Source organism: Neodiprion virginianus, chromosome 3, assembly GCF_021901495.1.
Source record: "Neodiprion virginianus isolate iyNeoVirg1 chromosome 3, iyNeoVirg1.1, whole genome shotgun sequence".
NCBI classification, from domain to species: domain Eukaryota; kingdom Metazoa; phylum Arthropoda; class Insecta; order Hymenoptera; family Diprionidae; genus Neodiprion; species Neodiprion virginianus.
The window spans coordinates 34807175-34826733 of record NC_060879.1 but is presented as its reverse complement, the minus strand read 5'-3'; the positions used below and the strand labels follow the sequence as shown (position 1 = coordinate 34826733).

Sequence of the window (19559 nt, the reverse complement as noted above, 5' to 3'; positions counted from 1 at the left end):
ATTTTGTTTCTCATTTAATTAAGTTTTTCAATCTTAATATTCGTCGGTAATTATAACCTGACAAATTAAACTAACAATAAGTTTTTCAAAATTATACGTTTCAATAGGTATAACACAAGTGTAACATAATATTTTTATGATTAATTCAATCGTTATTCCATTAGTTACTTGAGATTTAAAAAGAATTTTAACCACACCGTGGGCTATGCAGTGCAAGTTGTGCTGTAACCAAATATTTTGCTATCCCATGTTTGAAAAAGCAATGAATCATTCAACATTTACAGCAGAAGAACGTCCCTCCCTAGTAGTAGTACTGAGTTCAAGTAATCACACAGTCGTTGCATATCGTTAATATCTCCTGCAATCAGTTATGCATTGCATGAATCTGACCCACAGTAACAATATTCTGCAGGTTTACCAGGCCTGCCCGTATCTTCAAACATGGAACACCTTTCATTGTAAGCGGAGCTTACTAGTCGTTCTTCACTATTCCATTTCGAATCATTCCAGTAGTAAGATACTTCTTTCTGTGGAGCGCAGTCCCGCTCAATGATTTCAATTTCAGAAAAGTTCAGAAAATTCGAGTTTAAAATTTTTAAAGTAATATATCCTTCGCCTTCATATCATTAACTCTAATAGTACTTACCTCCGTGCAGTAGAGGAACAGAATAAGTTTTATTCATACAGAACGTAGATTTTGGACAGTAAACCTTGAACCGCTGACTTCGATCGAACTGAGAGCATCCCAAAGATCTCTGAGAATTAAATTCCTTTGTTGGGGTGCATTTGTAGCACATGATGCCTTCTGAGGCTGTCATTACAATGAAACCTAGAAAGTATGCGAAAAACCTGGTAGGTGTGTCATTAAGATTTGTAGTATATATGCCACATTTCTTTGTAATCCAAACGAAATGTTATAGAAATTCAAATCGTTATTTCAAAACTTTGTGTAGATAAAGCTAAATTTCATTATTTAAAACCCAGAAGTAATATAGTTATGAGTAAATGTATGTCTTTTACATACATGGAAGAATGAGCAAAACCTTCAGTATTTCTGGCATCTTGGCGTAGTGACCAAAATTAATTGTTGCTAAAATAAGGTCTAATTAATATCTTTGAAGATTGTTTACAGTTCTTTTCACAATAATTGTTACAGACGTGAAAAGAACTTATTTACAATGTATAACGTGTAAAGTAAATTAAGTCAACACTGGTTTTCTACTTCTGGGGGACACTGTACAGTTTGTACTAATTAGAATCAGGCGTTCCGCCCACTCTTGTGAGTGACGTGTTACACAGCTTCCTCCCATCTCATCACTTTGCTGTAAACTTGGTCAACTCTCATATCATTGTCAGAAAAACTATTTTTATCCATAAACATATAATTGGTCAGTAAATGGTAATGGATCATAAATGTTCAGTAAATAACTCAGATACATCACGTTATCTCTCTTTGTCATAATCCATACTTAATTATTTGCATCTTGGTAATAATTTAAATCAGGAAGTATTTGTGGTTCGAGGATCGTATACACGATTGTTTTTTGGCCTTTGTTTTTAGTCTTAGTCAGACATTATAATCAGTGGATGAGTCAGTCTTATTGCAATTTATTTTTAATGGTTAATGCCATATTACCAGTTGTAAAATATGAAGGTTATTCAGATGGTTAGGACTAATGATATTTTACATCTCACAATGATCAGAAACCTGTGATGTGTATGTACCTCCTCCCTAACAAGAAAGCTGTGTTCTTTATAAGAAAGTATATACGTAAATTTGGGTTAAAAACTTCTTTTACTTTGCAAATGATTAAGGGAACTAAAGATAACTTTCATCACTTCCAAAATAAATTCAGCTCACGAAATATCTTTATTGTAGCTGTGATTTGAACTCATTGGCAAAGTGAGCACAGCAAATTTGTAATGCAAGTTGGTACCAAATAACTTATTCATGCGAAGTATTATATTTTGAAACAACCATAAATCTGAGATATATCGTTTCAGGGCAACAAAGAGAGATATTTAGCCACTTAAAATTATGATAGTATATTCGGAATTATGTAGAATATTAATGTAATACCATTCTATTTTATGGTTTTAATTTATTTTTTCATTCATAATATTTAACTGTATTTACAACATGACAAATTGAACTAAGTTTAATGCAAGAGTAAGTTAATATTCTGATTAACTTGAACACTATTGCACTGATTACTTGAGTTTTGAGAAGAGGGTCTTAGCCACACAGTGATCTACACAGTGCAAGTAATCAAAGAGCTCTTCTACACAAATTTCTGCTGTCTTTGTTCTCGAATTCACTCGATCATTACACGTGGTCAATTTTTCTTGTAGGCTCGCGCACTTCGGCAGATTTCCACATTCTTCCTGCAAATCAGAAAATTGAATCAGATACAATATTCTCTAAAAGTTTATTCTACTGACTAGCATGGAAAAAGTGGTAACTTATGAATTTTTTTGGCTATCACGTAATCTCATTACGTTTTACAACAGATGTTAATACAGAAAACATGATTTAATTTCAATCAAATTGTCACTGCAGAAGTTAACCTTTCTAACTTACACACTCATCATTCAGTATTTATTTAGGAAAATCTGATGCATTAACCATTAAGGTGGACGTTTCCATTTTACCAACTGATAAAGGTAATGCAATCGAAATAGACCTTTTACGCTTAGAGTGAAAAGCAAAAATGAAATGTTATACCGCCTAATTAGTGGTGAACGTTAAGTGAAGACTTGCAGTTTTAATCAGAATAACACGATAAGTGAGAAGAACGTAATGATATACGTATGATTGAATTTACAAAGGTAGATGTTTAGAGTATTTAAATGTATAAATTCATGTCAGTTATGTAATAATTATTAAAGCGAAGTCCTGTGATATACCTTGAGTTGCTTTTGCGGATCAACGAGCTCCTCGTCGGAGGCAACAACCGTTGGCAGGTGACGAGTGAGAAAGCTTGAGAAGATTGACATTGTGCCTAAAACAAAAGCATAGGTAACACGCGTCTGTTATAATTTCGCAACAATTGTAAATTCAATTGAATTCAATGATTTCAGGCACCTTTTCTCAAGCGAACTGAAGTCTCGGCTTTGTGATATAAATGGCCGTCGATGAGAAAACCATGATGCACTTGGGCCTGCACACGATTACCGACGCATGCGTGCCACCTCAGTTTCTTATCAAATCAACGCAGCCATTGGCCGAAATGGTATTTAAAAATTCCACTAGGACATAACTGACCAATGCGTGGATTAATGCCATTCATCGTCCGTCGGCAAGTTTTTCGACGATTATTCAACGCAAAATTACAATTGTTTAATGCAGATATCTGGCTGCTTAACGTAATGCCAAGCATTCACCGAGCTATCAGGTATTTTATAAAAGATTCAGGGAAACTATACGTCTCCCGACGGAAGAGGATATGGGATAACCGAATCGGGTCGGGCTATTGCCTCCTCCCTCGTAAAACTACTTTTTTTGCGCATTGTTCTCGGGTATCAACGCAAATAAGTTATTCATATATCAATAAAATGATATCGTCGAATGGCTAAGTAATTACATCGAGCAATGAAAATAGCGATGCTCGCGGTTATTTCTAATTCTAACATAGATTCCTTCATTGATGATTATCACTGCGCGACAAGGATGGCGTCATCCAGAAATACACGCATCGCTTTTCGTATCGCGAGACAAAAAGTGATGATTGCGATATTGCAAAGCCGAGATTTTCACTAAAGAAAAGAGAGTTATAAACGTTGGTAATAGTCGTCTACGCTCCGATAACAAATGTTCGAGGTTTATTTTGCAATGGTTAACTCAATCTGAGTGTAGAGCGTTGTGTGGACAGTCAATCTCGAAGTGCCTTTGCGCTAAGCGTGTCGGAAGGGGCTGTAAAAAAAGGGAGAATTTTTGAAGAAAAGAAATATCCAGGGAGCCAAGCAAGGGTTCTCCCTGATTAAAAAGACGACGACGAAATCGAGAAGCGTCAAGAAACACGAAGGAGATGTCTAAGATGTGCCGAGTATGAAGAAAAATCGAAGTCCTACATGAACGACTGATCGAGGTTGGGTTTACACACAAAAAAAAACTTGTAATTGTACTAATTTTGCATTTACTCAACAATCAAAAACATGCCAGAGTGAAGATTCTTACAGGAAGAAAAGTCTACGAGTACGAATTCCCGAGAACGGTCAAACATCTTCGATCATAACCATTTTAGGTTATGTTTGCCTGGCTTTGATGTTATCCTGCACCAATTTCGGACCACTATTCACACTTATAATCGGAATTCTCCAGACATCGTTGAACTGACTATTCCAGGCTTTAAAACGTTTGCTTTGATCACCTTTTTGCCAAATTGAAGACACCGAACTTTTGTCAAATTGGGTCTCAAAAATAACCTTTTAAACTTGTTTGAACCATTGGCTCCAGCTTTTTCTTAGGTACTTGAAATACATTTCAAACTACCAAGTTATTCACTGTCGAACATATCCATGGAAAAATATTTATTTAGAATTCTGGGCTAGAATTTTATCTGAATGGATGATGCCTGGAGGCGATGAACGGAATGGAGAGGCATGGACACGGGCACGGACATTCGCATCACCATCACGGCCATGGAACCTCGCAAAGTTCGTCACAAAACTCCAATCAATCGTCAAAGCATGGTCATACGCATGGCGCACATCCTCAAAAGGAGGCAGCCACTGGTCAAGCTGCTCAGAAACTGAGGAACTACAAACTGCTCGTCGATCCCTTCCTTGTAAAAGGTGCCTCCAAGTTATACCGTTACGATGGAATTGTTCCTGGAGATCCGACGTATCCTCCAGTTCAACTTCGAGATCCAAGATCGCAGTTGACGAGAATATGGACGAGATTAGAACAGCTGGACTTACCTGTACCACGATTCAAAATAGATTCTAATTATTGCGGGGAGCCGCCGCCGCTGGAGGTTACATTTTGCCATCTTAATGACAATATTGATAGAGGTTTTCTAACGGATATGGTACACAAATTTGGTTTGATCGAAGAGTTGACTATTTATTACCATCCGTTGACTAACAAACATCTAGGAATTGCTAGGGTTATATTTGAGACAACAAAGGCTTCTAAAGCTTGTGTAGAGAAGTTAAATAACACTTCTGTAATGGGAAAGGTATTGAGGGTATTCTTGGACCCGTTTGGTGACGAGTGTAAAAAGATATATGAGGATTTGACGACTGAAAAGAAGCCAGAGAAGAAAGTTGAAAAAGAAGTGAAGCTGGAGGTTGAATCTGAAAAACAAACACCAATTGAAAAGGCACCACCTGAAGACAGGGAGGAGTACAGACCTGTTAAAAAGAGCACTCAAAGCATTGAAAAGACAAGGGATCCTTATATTGAAAATTCAAGATTCAGTAAATTTAGAGATTATCCAACCCCTGGTGGTAGCACTGGTAGTGATTTGGGCTATGGCACAGCGCCGAGTGAACTCAATTATTCCAGTACCTATTCACAGAATTCTACACCAGCGGCGAGCTATGATTACCCTCAATATTATTCCAGTTATCATCACCAAGCATCCAACAGTTACGTCGCAAGCATGCCACCAAGTGTTACGCAATCTATATCAATGCAACAAAATTCTAACTTGTGGTGGGGAGCTACTGGACCCAGTGCTGGTCCCGCAGGATACTCAGCTACACCCGTGTGGCCAGCGGTCCAGCATAATGTGGGTATCGATACTCCAAGTCTAATACCAGATGCAAAAACTTCTACTTTGTTAAAAAGTACGCAAACGCATCACATGCCTAAGAAAGAGAAAGAGAGTCTACCAGTTACGACAAAAAATTCTTCAAGAAATTCTCCAGTGGACAATTCTGGAAAAACTTTAGATTTAGATACCAGAATCGCCATGCTTTTAAAGGACAAAGCCGGAGGTATGGCTCCACCATTCTTACAGTTTGGAAGCGATTCTGAAGATGATAAAAGATCTCTTCAACCAGATGAAGAAATGCTCTCCGAACCACCAAGCCCGTTCCTTTCATCCGACATGTATAAGTCCTGTTTTGAAAAGATCTTAGAACGTAATAAAGAAAGACGAAAAACACATGAAAACAATATTAATCAGTTCTCCGTTGACGAAGAATTAGGAAGTGTGATTAGCTCTAGCGAAGACGAAGCTTTGTTAGGTAGTTATAGTCCTGCCCCTGATGATATGGAACCAGAACCACCCAAGGAACCTCCTCCTCCACCACCTCCGGATGACGATAGGATGTCCTTGAGCAGTTTAAGCTCTGGAGATGAGAAGATTGAAGAGGTAAATTGGCCCCAAATCTATACACGTAACAGTTCTAATTACGTATTTTAATGCAAATATTTAAAATTGATAGAAGCTCCCTCAATCTGTAAAACAAATACACTTACACTGTAAATCGATTAACAATTTAACAAGTCTTTTATGAAATTGTGGCAGGTTGTAGCTCAAACTGAACCACAGAATCAGTTGTACTCGGGAGCTAGTTATCCCGGACATCTAGCGCAGTATCCAGCATCAGCAGATGTGTATCATTGGCCAAAACCAGCACAGTACCCTTATCCATATGGAACACCCTATTTACCAAATCATCATTACCAGCCATCAACAAATTCCGTTACTGGGGGTGTCGGTGCACCTCAAGGAACTGCCTACTATCCCACATTGCAATCCAGACTGCAGGCATTAGCCAACCACAATATTACCAAGGATAATCCACAGGTTGGTTAAAAATAAAGTTTGATAAAATACCATACTTAAAACCATCTGAATCTGTGGTGAATTCAAATGTAGGAATTGATTCAGAGGTCGCAAAAATGCAAAGATGTATTTTTACAATCTCTTTTACTTTATTAAGGGCCCTACGATCAATGGAGTACTGAACAGAGTTGTTACTGAGCTAAAACAAATCTTGAAGAGAGATTTTAATAAGAAGATGATTGAAAATACAGCGTTCAAGTTGTTCGAGGTTTGGTGGGATGAGAAGAAAACTCAGAAGACGCAAAGTACTGATGAAATCATGAGTAATAATGCTGTCAAGGAAGAACCATCCAAGCCACAGGGACTTTCGTCTATTTTAGAACAAGGAACTCCACTGGGACTTAATTATGATGGGTTTGGGTTGGGTATTAGAGCTAGTATGCCTAAGATGCCATCCTTCAGGGTAGGTGTTCAACATTTTTTGCTATAGATACAAACACCTTGGTGTTACCAAGAAATCGTCTATACTAATTTGTGATATTATTCACAGCGGAAGATCAAGGCACCAAGTCCTTTACCACAAGATGAAGACAGTCGACAATCTGACCATGTGGATCCTGAAATTATTGACAGTGACAGTGATTTGGACCTACAGTCGGCGCAGAAAGCAAAAAGACGTCCTCCCTCTATCGGCACTGCCTCTTCATCTTCGTCATCACACAGTAGTACCTCGAGCGCACAATCCAGCAGCAGTGAATCCAGTAGTAGTTCCAGCGAAAGCTCGGATGAGGAAGAAACTTCTAGTGCTTCCCAGGAGGTATTTGAACGAAAATTGGTCGATTTGAATGTAATCTTGTTGGATGACGTGAAATTAATTTTAAAAAATCACTTCGTCAACAGGATAGCGATGCCCGAATGTCCGATAATCGTCCGCTAGCATGCAACAGTGAAGATCCTGATATTTTAATGGAATTAGCAATTCAGAGATCCTTGGATTGTCCGACACCAACCAGAAGTGAGACACCTGTACCTAGTCTACGGCTACAAGACCAAGATTTGGATCAATTCCCCCAGCACGATAACGAAATAAGCCCAATTTCTTCACCAATCATGGATAGAGAAACCAAAGACGAAAGTAGATTAAGGACAGATGAAATAGACGTGGAGCGAAGAGTGGATCAACCCGCAACATCTGATGTTCATGTTGACAAATCGAGACCCGAATTGCCGGTACAACCCCAGAAGACAGTTAAGCCAGAAATTGTTACTACGTCGCCAATTAAAGAGGAAAATCGAGACATTCAGAAGATGGAAAGTTCTGCTGCTGAGGCACTTATGGCTTTGGCTGGACAAGACAATATCATAAGACACAAGAGTCCAGGTCCTTTACAACCAAATATTATCCGAACTCTACAAACATTGCCGGATAAATACATAAACAATGAACCGATATTGAAAGATTCTGAGAAAATTGATATGTTCAGTGAAATACCTACGACAGATTCGGAAGAGGAAAGCCTGGAAATAAGGAGGATACGGTATGTTGTTAAAAGTGAAATACTAACAGATTAATGAAATCAATGTGCAATACTAAATTTGCAGTATTTAAGTTATAGTTATTTTTTTCTAATCGAGCTACAGAAGTTATTTCAAGGTTTTTTGGCAAAACGGATAGCCCTGTCTTTTGATCAATTCATTGTGTTCATCACCATGATGCATTCTTTTTTTTTTTTAATAGATTCCAAGCAGAGACAGATTTGCGTCTGAATGGTCAGCACAGTCCAAGTTCTCCTGGCTCTCAGGCATCTCAAGTTTACATGGAGCACTCGTATTCACTTCCGCCAGCACCACCACAACCTTCCATATCCGATTCCCGAGTTTCCAGTCTACCTGTACCTGTTAAACCGAAACTTACGAAGCCACCAAAATTGGAGAAACTGAAAGAGAAGTCTGATAAGACTGCTAAGAAGAAATATCCCAAATATTCCAAACTCCATACACACCAAAACCATGAAAAAGAGAAAGAAAACATCGAAAATGAGTTCGCGTATGAACCGTTACCACGCAAGTTCGAGGAACCACTTAAAACGTATAAGGAACGGGATCTAATGAGCGAAATGGGAGTGCTTTATGAATTTCTAACAAAAGGAATAGATGCAGAAGATGTTGAATATTTGAGGAGAAGCTACGAAGCTTTGCTGGCAGATGACAACCAAGGATACTGGCTGAATGACACCCATTGGGTTGACCATCCTGCAACGGATATTCCAAGTCCTGCTAAAAGGAAAAAACGAGACGAGTTACGATTACATTCTACAGGAAGCGCTCGGACAGAAGGCTACTACAAAGTTGATATACGCGAAAAAGCCAAACACAAAGTAAGTTTGTGTTACTATATTTCTTGCAGAGAAAGTTATGTTATCTTTGTTTTATTTTCTCATTTTTAGCATCACTATGCTCAAAGCATACAGCGCAGTAATGACATAGAGGATAGTACTGGACCATATTTGGGTGGCGACGGCACAATGAATGGCCCAAAAACAAAGGCTAAGGCATTAACTGGAAAAATGCAGGCCTTATCACGGGAGGCGAGAAGTAATCAGCGGCGGTTATTAACAGCTTTTGGCATTGACACTGACAGTGATTTACTGAAGTTCAATCAGCTCAAGGTAATGTTGATTGGAGTATCATTACATCTGTCAATCAGATTATCATGTATTTTATGTGGAACATTGTGACTCAGTTTTGAATGGCTTTCTTATTACTTAGTTCCGAAAGAAGCAACTGAAATTCGCCAAATCCGGTATTCACGATTGGGGTCTTTTCGCAATGGAACCAATCGCTGCTGATGAAATGGTGATAGAATATGTTGGACAGATGGTGAGACCAGTGGTCGCAGATCTACGTGAAACGCAGTACGAGGCAACAGGCATTGGTAGCTCTTATCTGTTTCGTATTGATCTTGACACTATTATCGATGCGACGAAATGTGGTAACTTGGCAAGATTCATTAATCACAGCTGCAACGTGAGTTTAATTTGTTACTTGAACTATACCTAATTTTTAAGTGTATTCGCTTGAATAGTTGACACTTTATGGATGATTAAGTCTTTAAGACTTTGGAATTCAATTTGCTTTTCTACTATCTTCAGTTCTAAATTATTGCAAAGCAATATAATGGTAAATGATTTGTTACAGCCGAATTGTTATGCTAAAGTAATAACAATTGAAAGCCAGAAGAAGATTGTGATCTACAGCAAGCAACCAATTGGTGTGAACGAAGAAATTACTTATGATTATAAGTTTCCGTTGGAGGATGATAAAATTCCGTGTCTGTGTGGCGCACCCCAATGTCGGGGTACGCTCAATTAATTTCTTGTCACCTTACTGTTCATCCCCCTTCAATCAACCACACCCTTCTCATATTTTTGTAAATAAAGTCCCATGTAAACATTTTATAAAAAGCCAATGGAAAATGGTATGTTTTATTCGAAATTTATTTCTTGTCGCTGAACATTTTGATCATGAAACTCTAGTAAATTATCTAACCATTTTTACCTGAATGAATTTACAGAACTTCATGAACATGTATTTATATTTTTCTTTTCCAATCTTGTGACATTAGTCACCAAGATTTTTTAGTTAGCGATCTGTTTAATGATACTGCTTCTCTTGAGAGATTTCTCTCTTAAAAGATATGTCTAGAATGAATAAGCTCTGCTTAGGCATTTAGAAAAATGTTTATTTGATAATGGCTAAAGTTTCTTAAATGTAAATCGGACAAAATCCATATCACTGGCTCATAGAGTTCGGCGATGGATCTGGTGGTTGATGTGAATTACTTGAAGGAATTGTATTGATAGTACCAAAGTTTTCCTGTTTAAAATTAATATGAGGATTTAAATTTGTATTGATAATTGTGGGAGCAGCAGGATTTTGCATGTCCAGCTGACTCTGCGCAATGTCTTGGAGGGCTGCTTGAATTCTTTGAAGCAAAGCTTCACCCTGTCTGACAGTTTCTTCTAGCTGTTCCGCAGCATCTTGATTTTCTTGTTCAAGTCTGCTCAAACTAGCTACTTGAAGTTCCTGAGAAGAATCTTCACTCGGAAGGCTTTCTATCAATGTATCAATATCTTTGGCGCATCGGGCGATCAGCGTAGCAAATAGAGTCGCATATTCTAAAAAAGTCAAACCAAAATATGCTTTGTGAACTGAATGATCACAAACAATGATTACTGAAACTCACCTTCCTGTGTCTGATGAGGTTGTGGCGTTCCAATTCTATCAAATCCCGGAAATTTAGTAGGCATAGAATATTGTTGCAAGATCCCAACACTGTTGCAGAAGTGTTCAGCTTGCTGTAAGGATAATAATATCGAATTATCGTGATGAGTTTGTCGGCTAATTGATTTTGCGGCAAGCTTACTTGATTTATGGTGTCTTGCAATTGGGTTAGACGATCCGCCATTTTTGCGATGCACCTAATATCAACAACGGACTTTTCCAAACGCAATGGTATTGCCAGAGAGGAAGTACACAAGTTTAATAATCAACCAGATGTAGCAGATGCATATTTTGTTTTTTGAAGTAAATTTACGTACATTATCACATCATATCTCGTTACTCTTGACTTTTGACTATATCAGCTCGTGTTGCGCTGCTGTCACTATCACCATTCTCACGACAATCTGCACGACGCATATATCGATATTATAAGTCACATACTTACCGACGCAGCACCACACTGCCACCATGATCCTGACAGTTTCGTTTTTCGCCTTCCCGCCAGTGCCCAGTGAGAACGCGTTTTCAACGGGTGTCAGATTTGGTTTATTGTTAGAGTTTGGCAGAGAAGAGCCTTATGAAACATAATTAAAACAGTAAAACGCATGTACACTGCTTACTACATTTTCATATTCACTTCTCGTTGGCGTTGATCTAGACTAGGTTTTCACGAGCAGGAAAATACCACGAAGCAATCACAGCATTTTGCTGCCGACTTCTTGACCAATAGGAATGCCAATAAAGCAGTGACGGATCACGTGTGCGCGTTGAATACGAATCTTCTATTATCGGCATGCCTCACATGGCGCGATCATGGGTACGATCAAATGTTCGATTTACAACTTGTTTACAGTTTATTAATTGAAATTCTTACTTTATAAGCTATAATCGAGTTTCCTGTATATCGAGATATTGATTAGCGTCTTTCAAAAATGAAAATGAGACCACAAGCTCAAATACCAGTTCTTTTGATTTATCGTCGAAGTTTTGCGTGAACTGTAAAACATAAAAAATTCCCCATCGTCTTTGACACACTTTGCACTGTAGGAAATAATATATATAGGATAGCGAAGCTATCTTTCGAATACGTTATAATGTCAATTGTATTAAATGTACATTGTAATATTCAATGGAATACTTCTTAAAATTCTACGTTAAATGTGTGAATACAAGTATATTGAAGCTTTGCAACCGCGTAAGTATAGTAATGCTCGATATGCACGGTATTCAATCGGTGTGAACTCTCCGAGGCGTCGTTGCGTAATGTCCCTTTGACACCCGCTCTCTAGACCCACCGCATTCGATTCGTCACCCGTTTAATCTCAATGTTTATGTCTGGCTCTCGAAATATTATCGGCTTCCCTGCCTCACCGCCGTGGTCCATACCGAGACGTTGACTTCAGCACGTACACATGTCGATCGTATGTGTGCTAACGCACGTACGACATTTCGGAACGGATGTATGAAAAATGATATCTGGTGTTCGATTCTCAAAACCAATGATCTCATTCTACTTCTTGTTTTTCTTTTTTTGTTTGTGTATAAAGAAGATTTAAGAAGGTTGAAATCCAAAAAACGCCAACCTTATCTGGATAAAAAAATCTCCATAATCTGGAGCTGATACCGGTGAAGCAATTCGATATACGTATATCCTGTTTTTTTATTTCATAACTCTCGTTCCAAAATTAGATATATTCCGCGCGCCTAAACCCAACTCGTTTTACAACGTACCGAAATGTCGTAAAAATATCTAAAAATTTCCAGAAGCATGATTTACACGTTAATATTGTTCTGAATACCGGACACTCCTCAATAACGGACAATATTTCTAGTCCTGAAATTTCACCGTACAGAAAAACCTCGTTTATCCGAGGTAACGTGGGGAGGAGGTATCTCGGATAAGCGAAAACTGGCATAACACGGAAGAAATGAAAAATGTGAAGATTTGAATGATTTTTTACGAATTTGATATGGTAAAATGAAATTTAAACACAATGGTACATGAAAGTGAAACTCTAACGAACGTAGATCAATCTCTAGGGAACAAAGCATTGTTACTATATATAAGCAACAAAGTAGCAATCGCAAAATACTTCGCGCGTACGGCATATGCGTACTGTATTCAATGACACACCTCGATGTTACAGTGCTCGAATAAGTCCGTTGCCTCTTATTGTGAAACTTGGTTGATCGAAGGTCGGATAAACCAGGTTTCATTGTACACCATGAATTTCCTCGTAGTCGTTGGCGGAAAAATGATAAATATTCAGTACGATACAGTTCTGAAGGTTCAGTTGCTGTTCCGACGTGAAAGAAACATGAGTGAGAGAAATTTGACTATTTTTATTTGGATTTTTTGGATAATTCTTCGTTTGTGCGTCGATGTAGAATGCGGCAACGAAACCGGACAGAATAACGTATTATTTACATTTTAATTTATAAATTCTATTCACTAAGTTTATATCCAATAGTTGTGTCACAAGATGACAATTTTCGGACGCAGTATAGTTCTCTAGTATTTCTACTTTTCAGTAATTTATCATGATATCGGGTATATAAATTATGGTCAAACCAATTTCATGCTGAATCTAATAGGTTGTCAGGGATGTGAAATATTTTTTCGTAATTCGTTTTTGCCAACAGCTGTAACGACCAAATTTATAAATATTTCTGTACAGACGTGATTACTTGTTTTAGACTTGGCGAGAGTGGAACTTCAGTCCACCACACCGTAAGTGTGTGAATCTTAAAATTGACAATCAATTCAGTTTGGCAAATCCGAGCCTAAATAATCAGTGTGACTATGAATCCAAGACATCTCAGCCACCTAGTTGGCTTCAACACCAACGGTCCACACAATTCCAAGATTTTCCTGATTTTACTGGTAAGACATTTTTTTTAGTAGATAATTGCCACTCGTATTGGCGAATATACGAATTATATCTTGATTAATGATTCACTATTGACATGTTTCATCTCATATAGTGATAAAATTCGTTATTTTTATATTTGTCTTAAGGAATTGATTGGAAGGTATCAAAGCCACGAGAAAATTTCAAACTTACTCTACTAGCGAAACCACATGTGAAGAATAAAAAGGAATGTCCTTGTGATCCTAGAAAAGATTTTAATCTGTTGCAAAATATGCCTAACAAAAAGGACTCATCATTGTCTATAAAAGTGGGTAATTTAGGTTGAGTAGCTGTATATGTAACAGTCGATATTAATTTAAACGCTCATTGTAGACAACAAGTCATTAGTACAAGATCTTAGGTTCTTTGGTTTGTATTTGTATTTTGTTTTTCTTTCAACATATCTTTCTATTTCAGAAAGGTGTGCCTGCTAATGGTACATTTATCGATATATTTACTGGCTGTTATTATTTTGTCATGACAAATAGAGAAGAAAAAAGTTGGTTGTGGGGTCCATATTTTTACAATACCACGTATCCTGTCCATGATCCAACCGTGAGATGCCAATTTGAAAATGTTTCAAATGCGGTTATTGAAACGTGAGCTTCAATTTATCTGTTCAACACTTGACTTTTCAGGTACATGACGTCTTAGTGTTAGAGGGACGGTAAATTTATTTCTTGTGCTGTTTTTTGCGTGGAATTCGTTGGAGATAAAGCGAAAATGATTAAAACAAAAAAAAAAAAAAATTTAACCCTTTTCGAATTTTTTTTCCGCAACCAAATTGGAGTATCGTCAAATCTTATGAAAATAGATCTTTAGAGTACTATTCAAGCTGAAAAGGATTTTCTTTTTTCGACAAACATACTTCAAAAATGGTAAAAATTGTTGTTCTGAGTCTTGTATTTTTTACCAAATGTAATAAATGTGTGTTCTTTAAACTTCTGTGGATGGATTTTACAATACTCAAATTTGGCAGAAAAAAAAAATTCCAAAGCGATTAATATTTTTTTTTATAATTCTCATTTTATCACAATCGTATTCTTTGCAAAAAAATCGATTTATCGCTCCCATAACACTAAGGCGTGTGTATTTGAAAAGATGGGTGTCCTCTCCTCTTAATGTGCCTAATTGGTTGAAGTATTGACTGTTATTTCTTGTGGATAAATTCACTGCGAAAATTACGTACTGACTTGAAAAAACTTTCGGCATTGTAATTTTACAAAGTCTAACATAATCAGCGGCAAGTGATATTAACTTTTCAATATGGGACGAATACTACACCTATTCGGTGTACCTATTTCATCGATCTACGTTACGTTTAGTATTCATCTTAAGTATTCATTGACACAAATTTGAAACAGGAATTCTTCTTGCGATTAAAAATTATTTCTGGCATACTTCTAGTTTTACACAATACACCCTTCATTTTCGATTTTTGTTTCTGATTGCACTGAAGAATCTATGAATTTGGAAAAGCCACTCTAATAATGTTATTTTCAGGAGTCGAATATTACCCTTTAACTTGATCATACCAACAACTTGTATCGAAATGAATCTCAAGTTGTGGGAAATTGATGAAGAAAAGTTTAAAAAAGCGAGTGATTTTAGTGTGACCACATCACCGGCGTCGCAGATCTGCCACGTGAGCATGGTAACGTACGACTACTCCGACGTACATTGTAGAGACCCTTAGATTGATTCTGATACATTCATGGCCACTGTTGTAGTCTGCTGCTATGTGTTTGACATGGGAAAAAGATACTGTCGGCGGCCTTGAATGTGTTACGATCAATCTGAGGGTCCGTACATATGTCGAATGTTACATCATGACAATCGATGTGTTGATAATTGTATACGATGTCTATTCCTTCTGTCAAATAAGACATCAGATATACACGTATATTTAATACTTTTTACGATGCAACAGGTGGCAAATTTGACTTTTGGATGCGAGTACAATCACACAAACCTTAACCTTTCGTGGCCAGTAAGTGTTATATATTCCTCAAAAAATAATATCGTCTCATCCAGTTTCCCATATCATTTTCCGGGATTTTAAAATCAAAATGAAACAATTAATGTACGCAGATGGAATATCAGAATCTAACAAAAGGTGCCTGGCGCGTTAAGGTCGTATGGGAAGGACTGAAAGAAGGTGACGTTTGTTACTTTTTGGAATTGTCACAAACGTACAAGCGGAGTATACCAGGATGTAGTAATTTACTGTTTAACCCGACACAATGGAAAAATTATGCCACGATTGGGAGGCTCGACCTACGTGAGATATTGATGTTATTATGCTCACCGGGAATTGATACAATTGGTAAATCTGACTGTCTTAATTGCAGCTTGTTATAAGAAGCTTAAAGAACCTGGAGCTGGCTGGAATCTTGATGAGCTTAGATTAATTGCAGTTGCTGTTCTCTTGGCAGCAATATTGCTCTTTTGGATCTTGAAATTATTCAGAATCCGATGTGGAAGAAGCCATATGGGAAATGATGTACCCTTCAACACGATAAATCCATTACTGAACAAAGAAAAAGCCCAACAGAATTTTAATAATTTACAGGTTTAATTTTCGTTGATAGAAGAAATGAGATCTTTCAGAGATAAGTTAAAGGAAAGGTGCGGTTGGCCGGTAAGTTTCATTCTTACTTTGTTCTAAAATTCTTCTACTTTCAAATAATACAATTCTCCGTGTGGCGTTGAAAACATTCGAATAAAAACAATTTTATTTATATTTCCCCTCATTGTAAAGGATTTTGTTGTAAGTAAATAATGAGTCATGTTTACAAGCAAGTATTTCCATACTAAAGCCAAATTACAGCATGTTTAGTGCTATGCATTGCGACGTAATATACCTCAATGCTTTTACTATGGTTCTAGGTTTATGACTTGCAATCAGACAAAGACAATGATTTGAATGTTAAATTCGGTTCCAATGAGTGGATTAACCGCTTACTAAAACATAACTGTAGGGTCATTTGGGTTGACACACCACAATTTCGTCAGTCAGAAGTCAGGGAATTTTTCAATTAGTCAGGGTATTGTGGAGGTGTGGAACGAGAAAGAATAACGCATTTCTCATGAAAAAGCAAAATTCTAGTGACAATGCAATAGATCTTAAATGTGTTTTTAATATCAAGTGATTCCGAGCTTTATTTATTAGATCCTCGAATCGGCACTATTATAAAATTGTAATTTGATCTTGGAAACGCAACATAATCTCTATTATTCAAATTTTCATTAACGAATATCTGTCGAAACAAAATTCTTGCCTCTTGAATATTATTTCTAATAACTTTGCAACCGATCTGATTTCAAAGGTACAATTTTGAAAAACCCTGCAAGCTACCGAGCTAGGAAAAATGTTATTGAAATACTTGTGACACAATAAGTTTTACAATGCTTGCAACAAAATCTTGCGGTCTATTTAATCAGTATGAACTGAGCTCTTATGACTCCCATCAGATTGTTAAATGTTAGAATTGAATTACGAAGTTAAATCACACAACGTATAACTCTAAAAATAAAAATTAAATTGTCTGATTTCTTTTTTTTCCAACGCAGGAAGGCGTGAAGTAAGCATATGACGAAGCATAACCGGCGTGACTCTTGCAATATGTGACGTAACATCCAGAAATATAAATATATAACGTTTAAACAGTAACGTACGGATGATGTAAATGTTCCGGAAATTAATGTTCACCAAAGATCAAAGAGCAAATCTGCATTCATCCTTCGGTTGAGTAATGTCAACTGTACATTTCCTTTTAAGTACTTCTTTACCAAGAATACCTTTTGTACTTATTGTTAGTGAATGTTGAAGTTTCCTGGACTCCTGGAAGTCAATTAAGTATATAAATCATTGCTTTCACCGACATCAAAGGTTTTCCAATTTGTACTTATCGAAATGCGTTTTAATTTTCGGACATTTCAATATTTGTTTTGAACTTTCGGGATACAATTGCACCTTAGTTTACTAGGATCATAAAAATTCGTATCTAATTTTGTCGCTTGAAATTATTTTTATTATAACTATTATACTAATATGAAGTTTGTACATATCATAAGTATCGCTGCCAAATGTTTATACTTTACTGAATGTAATCAGAATCCAGTGATTAACTACTTTATTCTGTTCCATCAATATTTCTTGAAAAATGATTTACCGTAAGATTATGGTGGGGTGCCCTAGTCGATTTCGATGTTGACGTATATTCTCCAAGAATTGAAGTCTACATATATAAAATGCGAAAAAGGGCTAAACAGCCTCATTCTATGTGCAATTCTCAGCAAAACCACTCCAATATGTTTCAACTTCACACAAAAACAAAAAAATGGCATGATTTCTACGAATTTGCAAATGTACGACCAGCTGTGCTTACGGCTGAGCGTTCGAGAACATGTGAGAAAATTTTTTACCTAAAACAATATTGTAATTCCTAGTTTTCGGTCAGCGACTTCAATATTGCATGAAAACTGTCTCACGATAGTTCATTTTACTCGTCATTCTTTTCGGAATTGCGGCAGGTATCTCAATTATGCACTTTTTGGTCACTAAAATGCGGGAAATGTGGAAATAGTAACACGTGTCAAAACACCACACGTTTCTTCGAAGCTTTTCGTTATATGAGCATGATTAACTTTTCTGAATTCCGCTGCGAAAGAGCGATGCAACGTCAAAATTTGTACCCTTTCCGTTCATTTGTACCAGCAAAATTATATCCATTTCTTTCAATACAACTGGGATCATGAAAATGAAGATGGCGATTGTTACAGAACATGCTCTTTGTAAAAATGTCACATTATTTCACTCAGAAAATCAATTTGAAAAAGACGCCTGACACTGCCGTCGGTAAATCGTCAATTGACGTGGAAAATCAGTTACAAAAACCGATTACGTGTCAGAGGGTATTATTTTATCGCAGGGAAATCAAAAACGCGAGCGTTGCCTTTCTCTGCCTTTGAATTTGGTGCAATATGAAATAGTTTTTGCAAATTCGTTTAATACTGAGTTATTAGAGCTATTGCTTCTGAAATCAGCATTCAAACCTTTTTGTTCAAATTTGAGTGGTAAGAAGAATTGGGTATCAACATCCAGGTCGCTCACCCTAACTCACGATCAACTCTCACCCGAGATTCTGATCCTGGTATCGGTATAAACAGAGGTATTAACGCGCTCAATTAATGATATGGCAGGTGGTGCGACAGTAAACGACAATTCGGTTATTAATATTAATAACGATAATAACAATCAAATTCAGATGCGAAAATGATTCGGTGGGAAAACTTTCTTACCATCGTTGACATGCAAAAAAAAAAAAAAAAATTACTACCCGTGTTGCTCATCGACGTAACAGGTTTCGAAATGTTTCATAACTCATCGTTATAACGAAAAAGCTTCTCTTAAGACTTGTTAGATGAATATTAATTTTCTGTGTCAGGTGTTGCTTTCAGCCTGTTAATCATTGCAATTATGACGAATATGCAATATTGTCTTACATCAGGGTAGATTACTACTTGTAAAGATCATTAAAAAAGAAGACCTAAATGTCTGCACATTTCACGGAAGTAAAGTTGGAAGAGTATTATATGTATGTATAAGTTCGAAGGCAAC

At 36.9% G+C, this 19559-nt stretch overlaps 4 protein-coding genes across 8 annotated transcripts; 2 read left to right on the top strand and 2 right to left on the bottom strand.

The window, feature by feature from the left end:
* Positions 1-94: 94 nt before the first annotated feature.
* LOC124299874 (uncharacterized) lies at positions 95-2214 on the bottom strand. The gene is made up of 3 exons (XM_046753286.1): positions 1025-2214; positions 647-829; positions 95-562 (listed from the first exon to the last, which is right to left on the bottom strand). Exons 1-3 carry the CDS (start codon positions 1059-1061, stop codon positions 369-371), a joined length of 414 nt encoding a protein of 137 aa, XP_046609242.1. The 5' UTR covers positions 1062-2214; the 3' UTR covers positions 95-368.
* A 1316-nt stretch (positions 2215-3530) lies between these two features.
* Positions 3531-10239, top strand: LOC124299858 (histone-lysine N-methyltransferase SETD1). 4 transcript variants are annotated; one of them, XM_046753259.1, is made up of 10 exons: positions 3531-4088; positions 4170-6323; positions 6480-6761; positions 6898-7203; positions 7291-7557; positions 7641-8278; positions 8479-9118; positions 9188-9409; positions 9510-9767; positions 9939-10239. In XM_046753259.1, the coding sequence occupies exons 2-10, from the start codon at positions 4584-4586 to the stop codon at positions 10110-10112; spliced, it is 4527 nt and encodes a 1508-aa protein (XP_046609215.1). In that variant the 5' UTR covers positions 3531-4088; positions 4170-4583; the 3' UTR covers positions 10113-10239. The 4 variants fall into 4 exon arrangements, with proteins under 4 accessions (XP_046609215.1, XP_046609214.1, XP_046609212.1 ...); XM_046753258.1 differs by having other exon boundaries at positions 4163-6323; XM_046753256.1 differs by having other exon boundaries at positions 3531-4467; positions 4552-6323.
* Positions 10240-10461: 222 nt separating this feature from the next.
* On the bottom strand, positions 10462-11440 carry LOC124299872 (mediator of RNA polymerase II transcription subunit 21). Of its 2 annotated transcripts, XM_046753283.1 has the most exons (4): positions 11342-11429; positions 11167-11238; positions 10987-11098; positions 10462-10918 (listed from the first exon to the last, which is right to left on the bottom strand). In XM_046753283.1, exons 2-4 carry the CDS (start codon positions 11206-11208, stop codon positions 10533-10535), a joined length of 540 nt encoding a protein of 179 aa, XP_046609239.1. In that variant the 5' UTR covers positions 11209-11238; positions 11342-11429; the 3' UTR covers positions 10462-10532. The 2 variants fall into 2 exon arrangements, with proteins under 2 accessions (XP_046609239.1, XP_046609238.1); XM_046753282.1 differs by having other exon boundaries at positions 11167-11440.
* Positions 11441-11529: 89 nt separating this feature from the next.
* On the top strand, positions 11530-19469 carry LOC124299869 (uncharacterized). The gene is made up of 9 exons (XM_046753278.1): positions 11530-11841; positions 13722-13908; positions 14044-14204; positions 14354-14535; positions 15440-15590; positions 15867-15926; positions 16028-16217; positions 16288-16577; positions 17510-19469. The coding sequence occupies exons 1-8, from the start codon at positions 11818-11820 to the stop codon at positions 16512-16514; spliced, it is 1182 nt and encodes a 393-aa protein (XP_046609234.1). The 5' UTR covers positions 11530-11817; the 3' UTR covers positions 16515-16577; positions 17510-19469.
* Positions 19470-19559: the final 90 nt, after the last annotated feature.

Coding starts and splice junctions, on each gene's coding strand:
- LOC124299874 (XM_046753286.1), bottom strand. CDS start 1,061: ATGCCAGAAATACTGAAGGTTTTGCTCATTCTTCCAT. Junction 830..1,024: donor GGTTTTGCTCATTCTTCCAT/GTATGTAAAAGA, acceptor CATACTTTCTAG/GTTTCATTGTAATGACAGCC. Junction 563..646: donor TGTTCCTCTACTGCACGGAG/GTAAGTACTATT, acceptor TGAACTTTTCTG/AAATTGAAATCATTGAGCGG.
- LOC124299858 (XM_046753259.1), top strand. CDS start 4,584: ATGAACGGAATGGAGAGGCATGGACACGGGCACGGACATTCGCATCAC. Junction 6,324..6,479: donor GAGATGAGAAGATTGAAGAG/GTAAATTGGCCC, acceptor AAATTGTGGCAG/GTTGTAGCTCAAACTGAACC. Junction 7,204..7,290: donor CTAAGATGCCATCCTTCAGG/GTAGGTGTTCAA, acceptor TATTATTCACAG/CGGAAGATCAAGGCACCAAG.
- LOC124299872 (XM_046753282.1), bottom strand. CDS start 11,208: ATGGCGGATCGTCTAACCCAATTGCAAGACACCATAAATCAA. Junction 11,099..11,166: donor TGCAAGACACCATAAATCAA/GTAAGCTTGCCG, acceptor TTATCCTTACAG/CAAGCTGAACACTTCTGCAA. Junction 10,919..10,986: donor ACCTCATCAGACACAGGAAG/GTGAGTTTCAGT, acceptor TGACTTTTTTAG/AATATGCGACTCTATTTGCT.
- LOC124299869 (XM_046753278.1), top strand. CDS start 11,818: ATGCCTCACATGGCGCGATCATGG. Junction 11,842..13,721: donor CTCACATGGCGCGATCATGG/GTACGATCAAAT, acceptor TACTTGTTTTAG/ACTTGGCGAGAGTGGAACTT. Junction 13,909..14,043: donor AGATTTTCCTGATTTTACTG/GTAAGACATTTT, acceptor ATTTGTCTTAAG/GAATTGATTGGAAGGTATCA.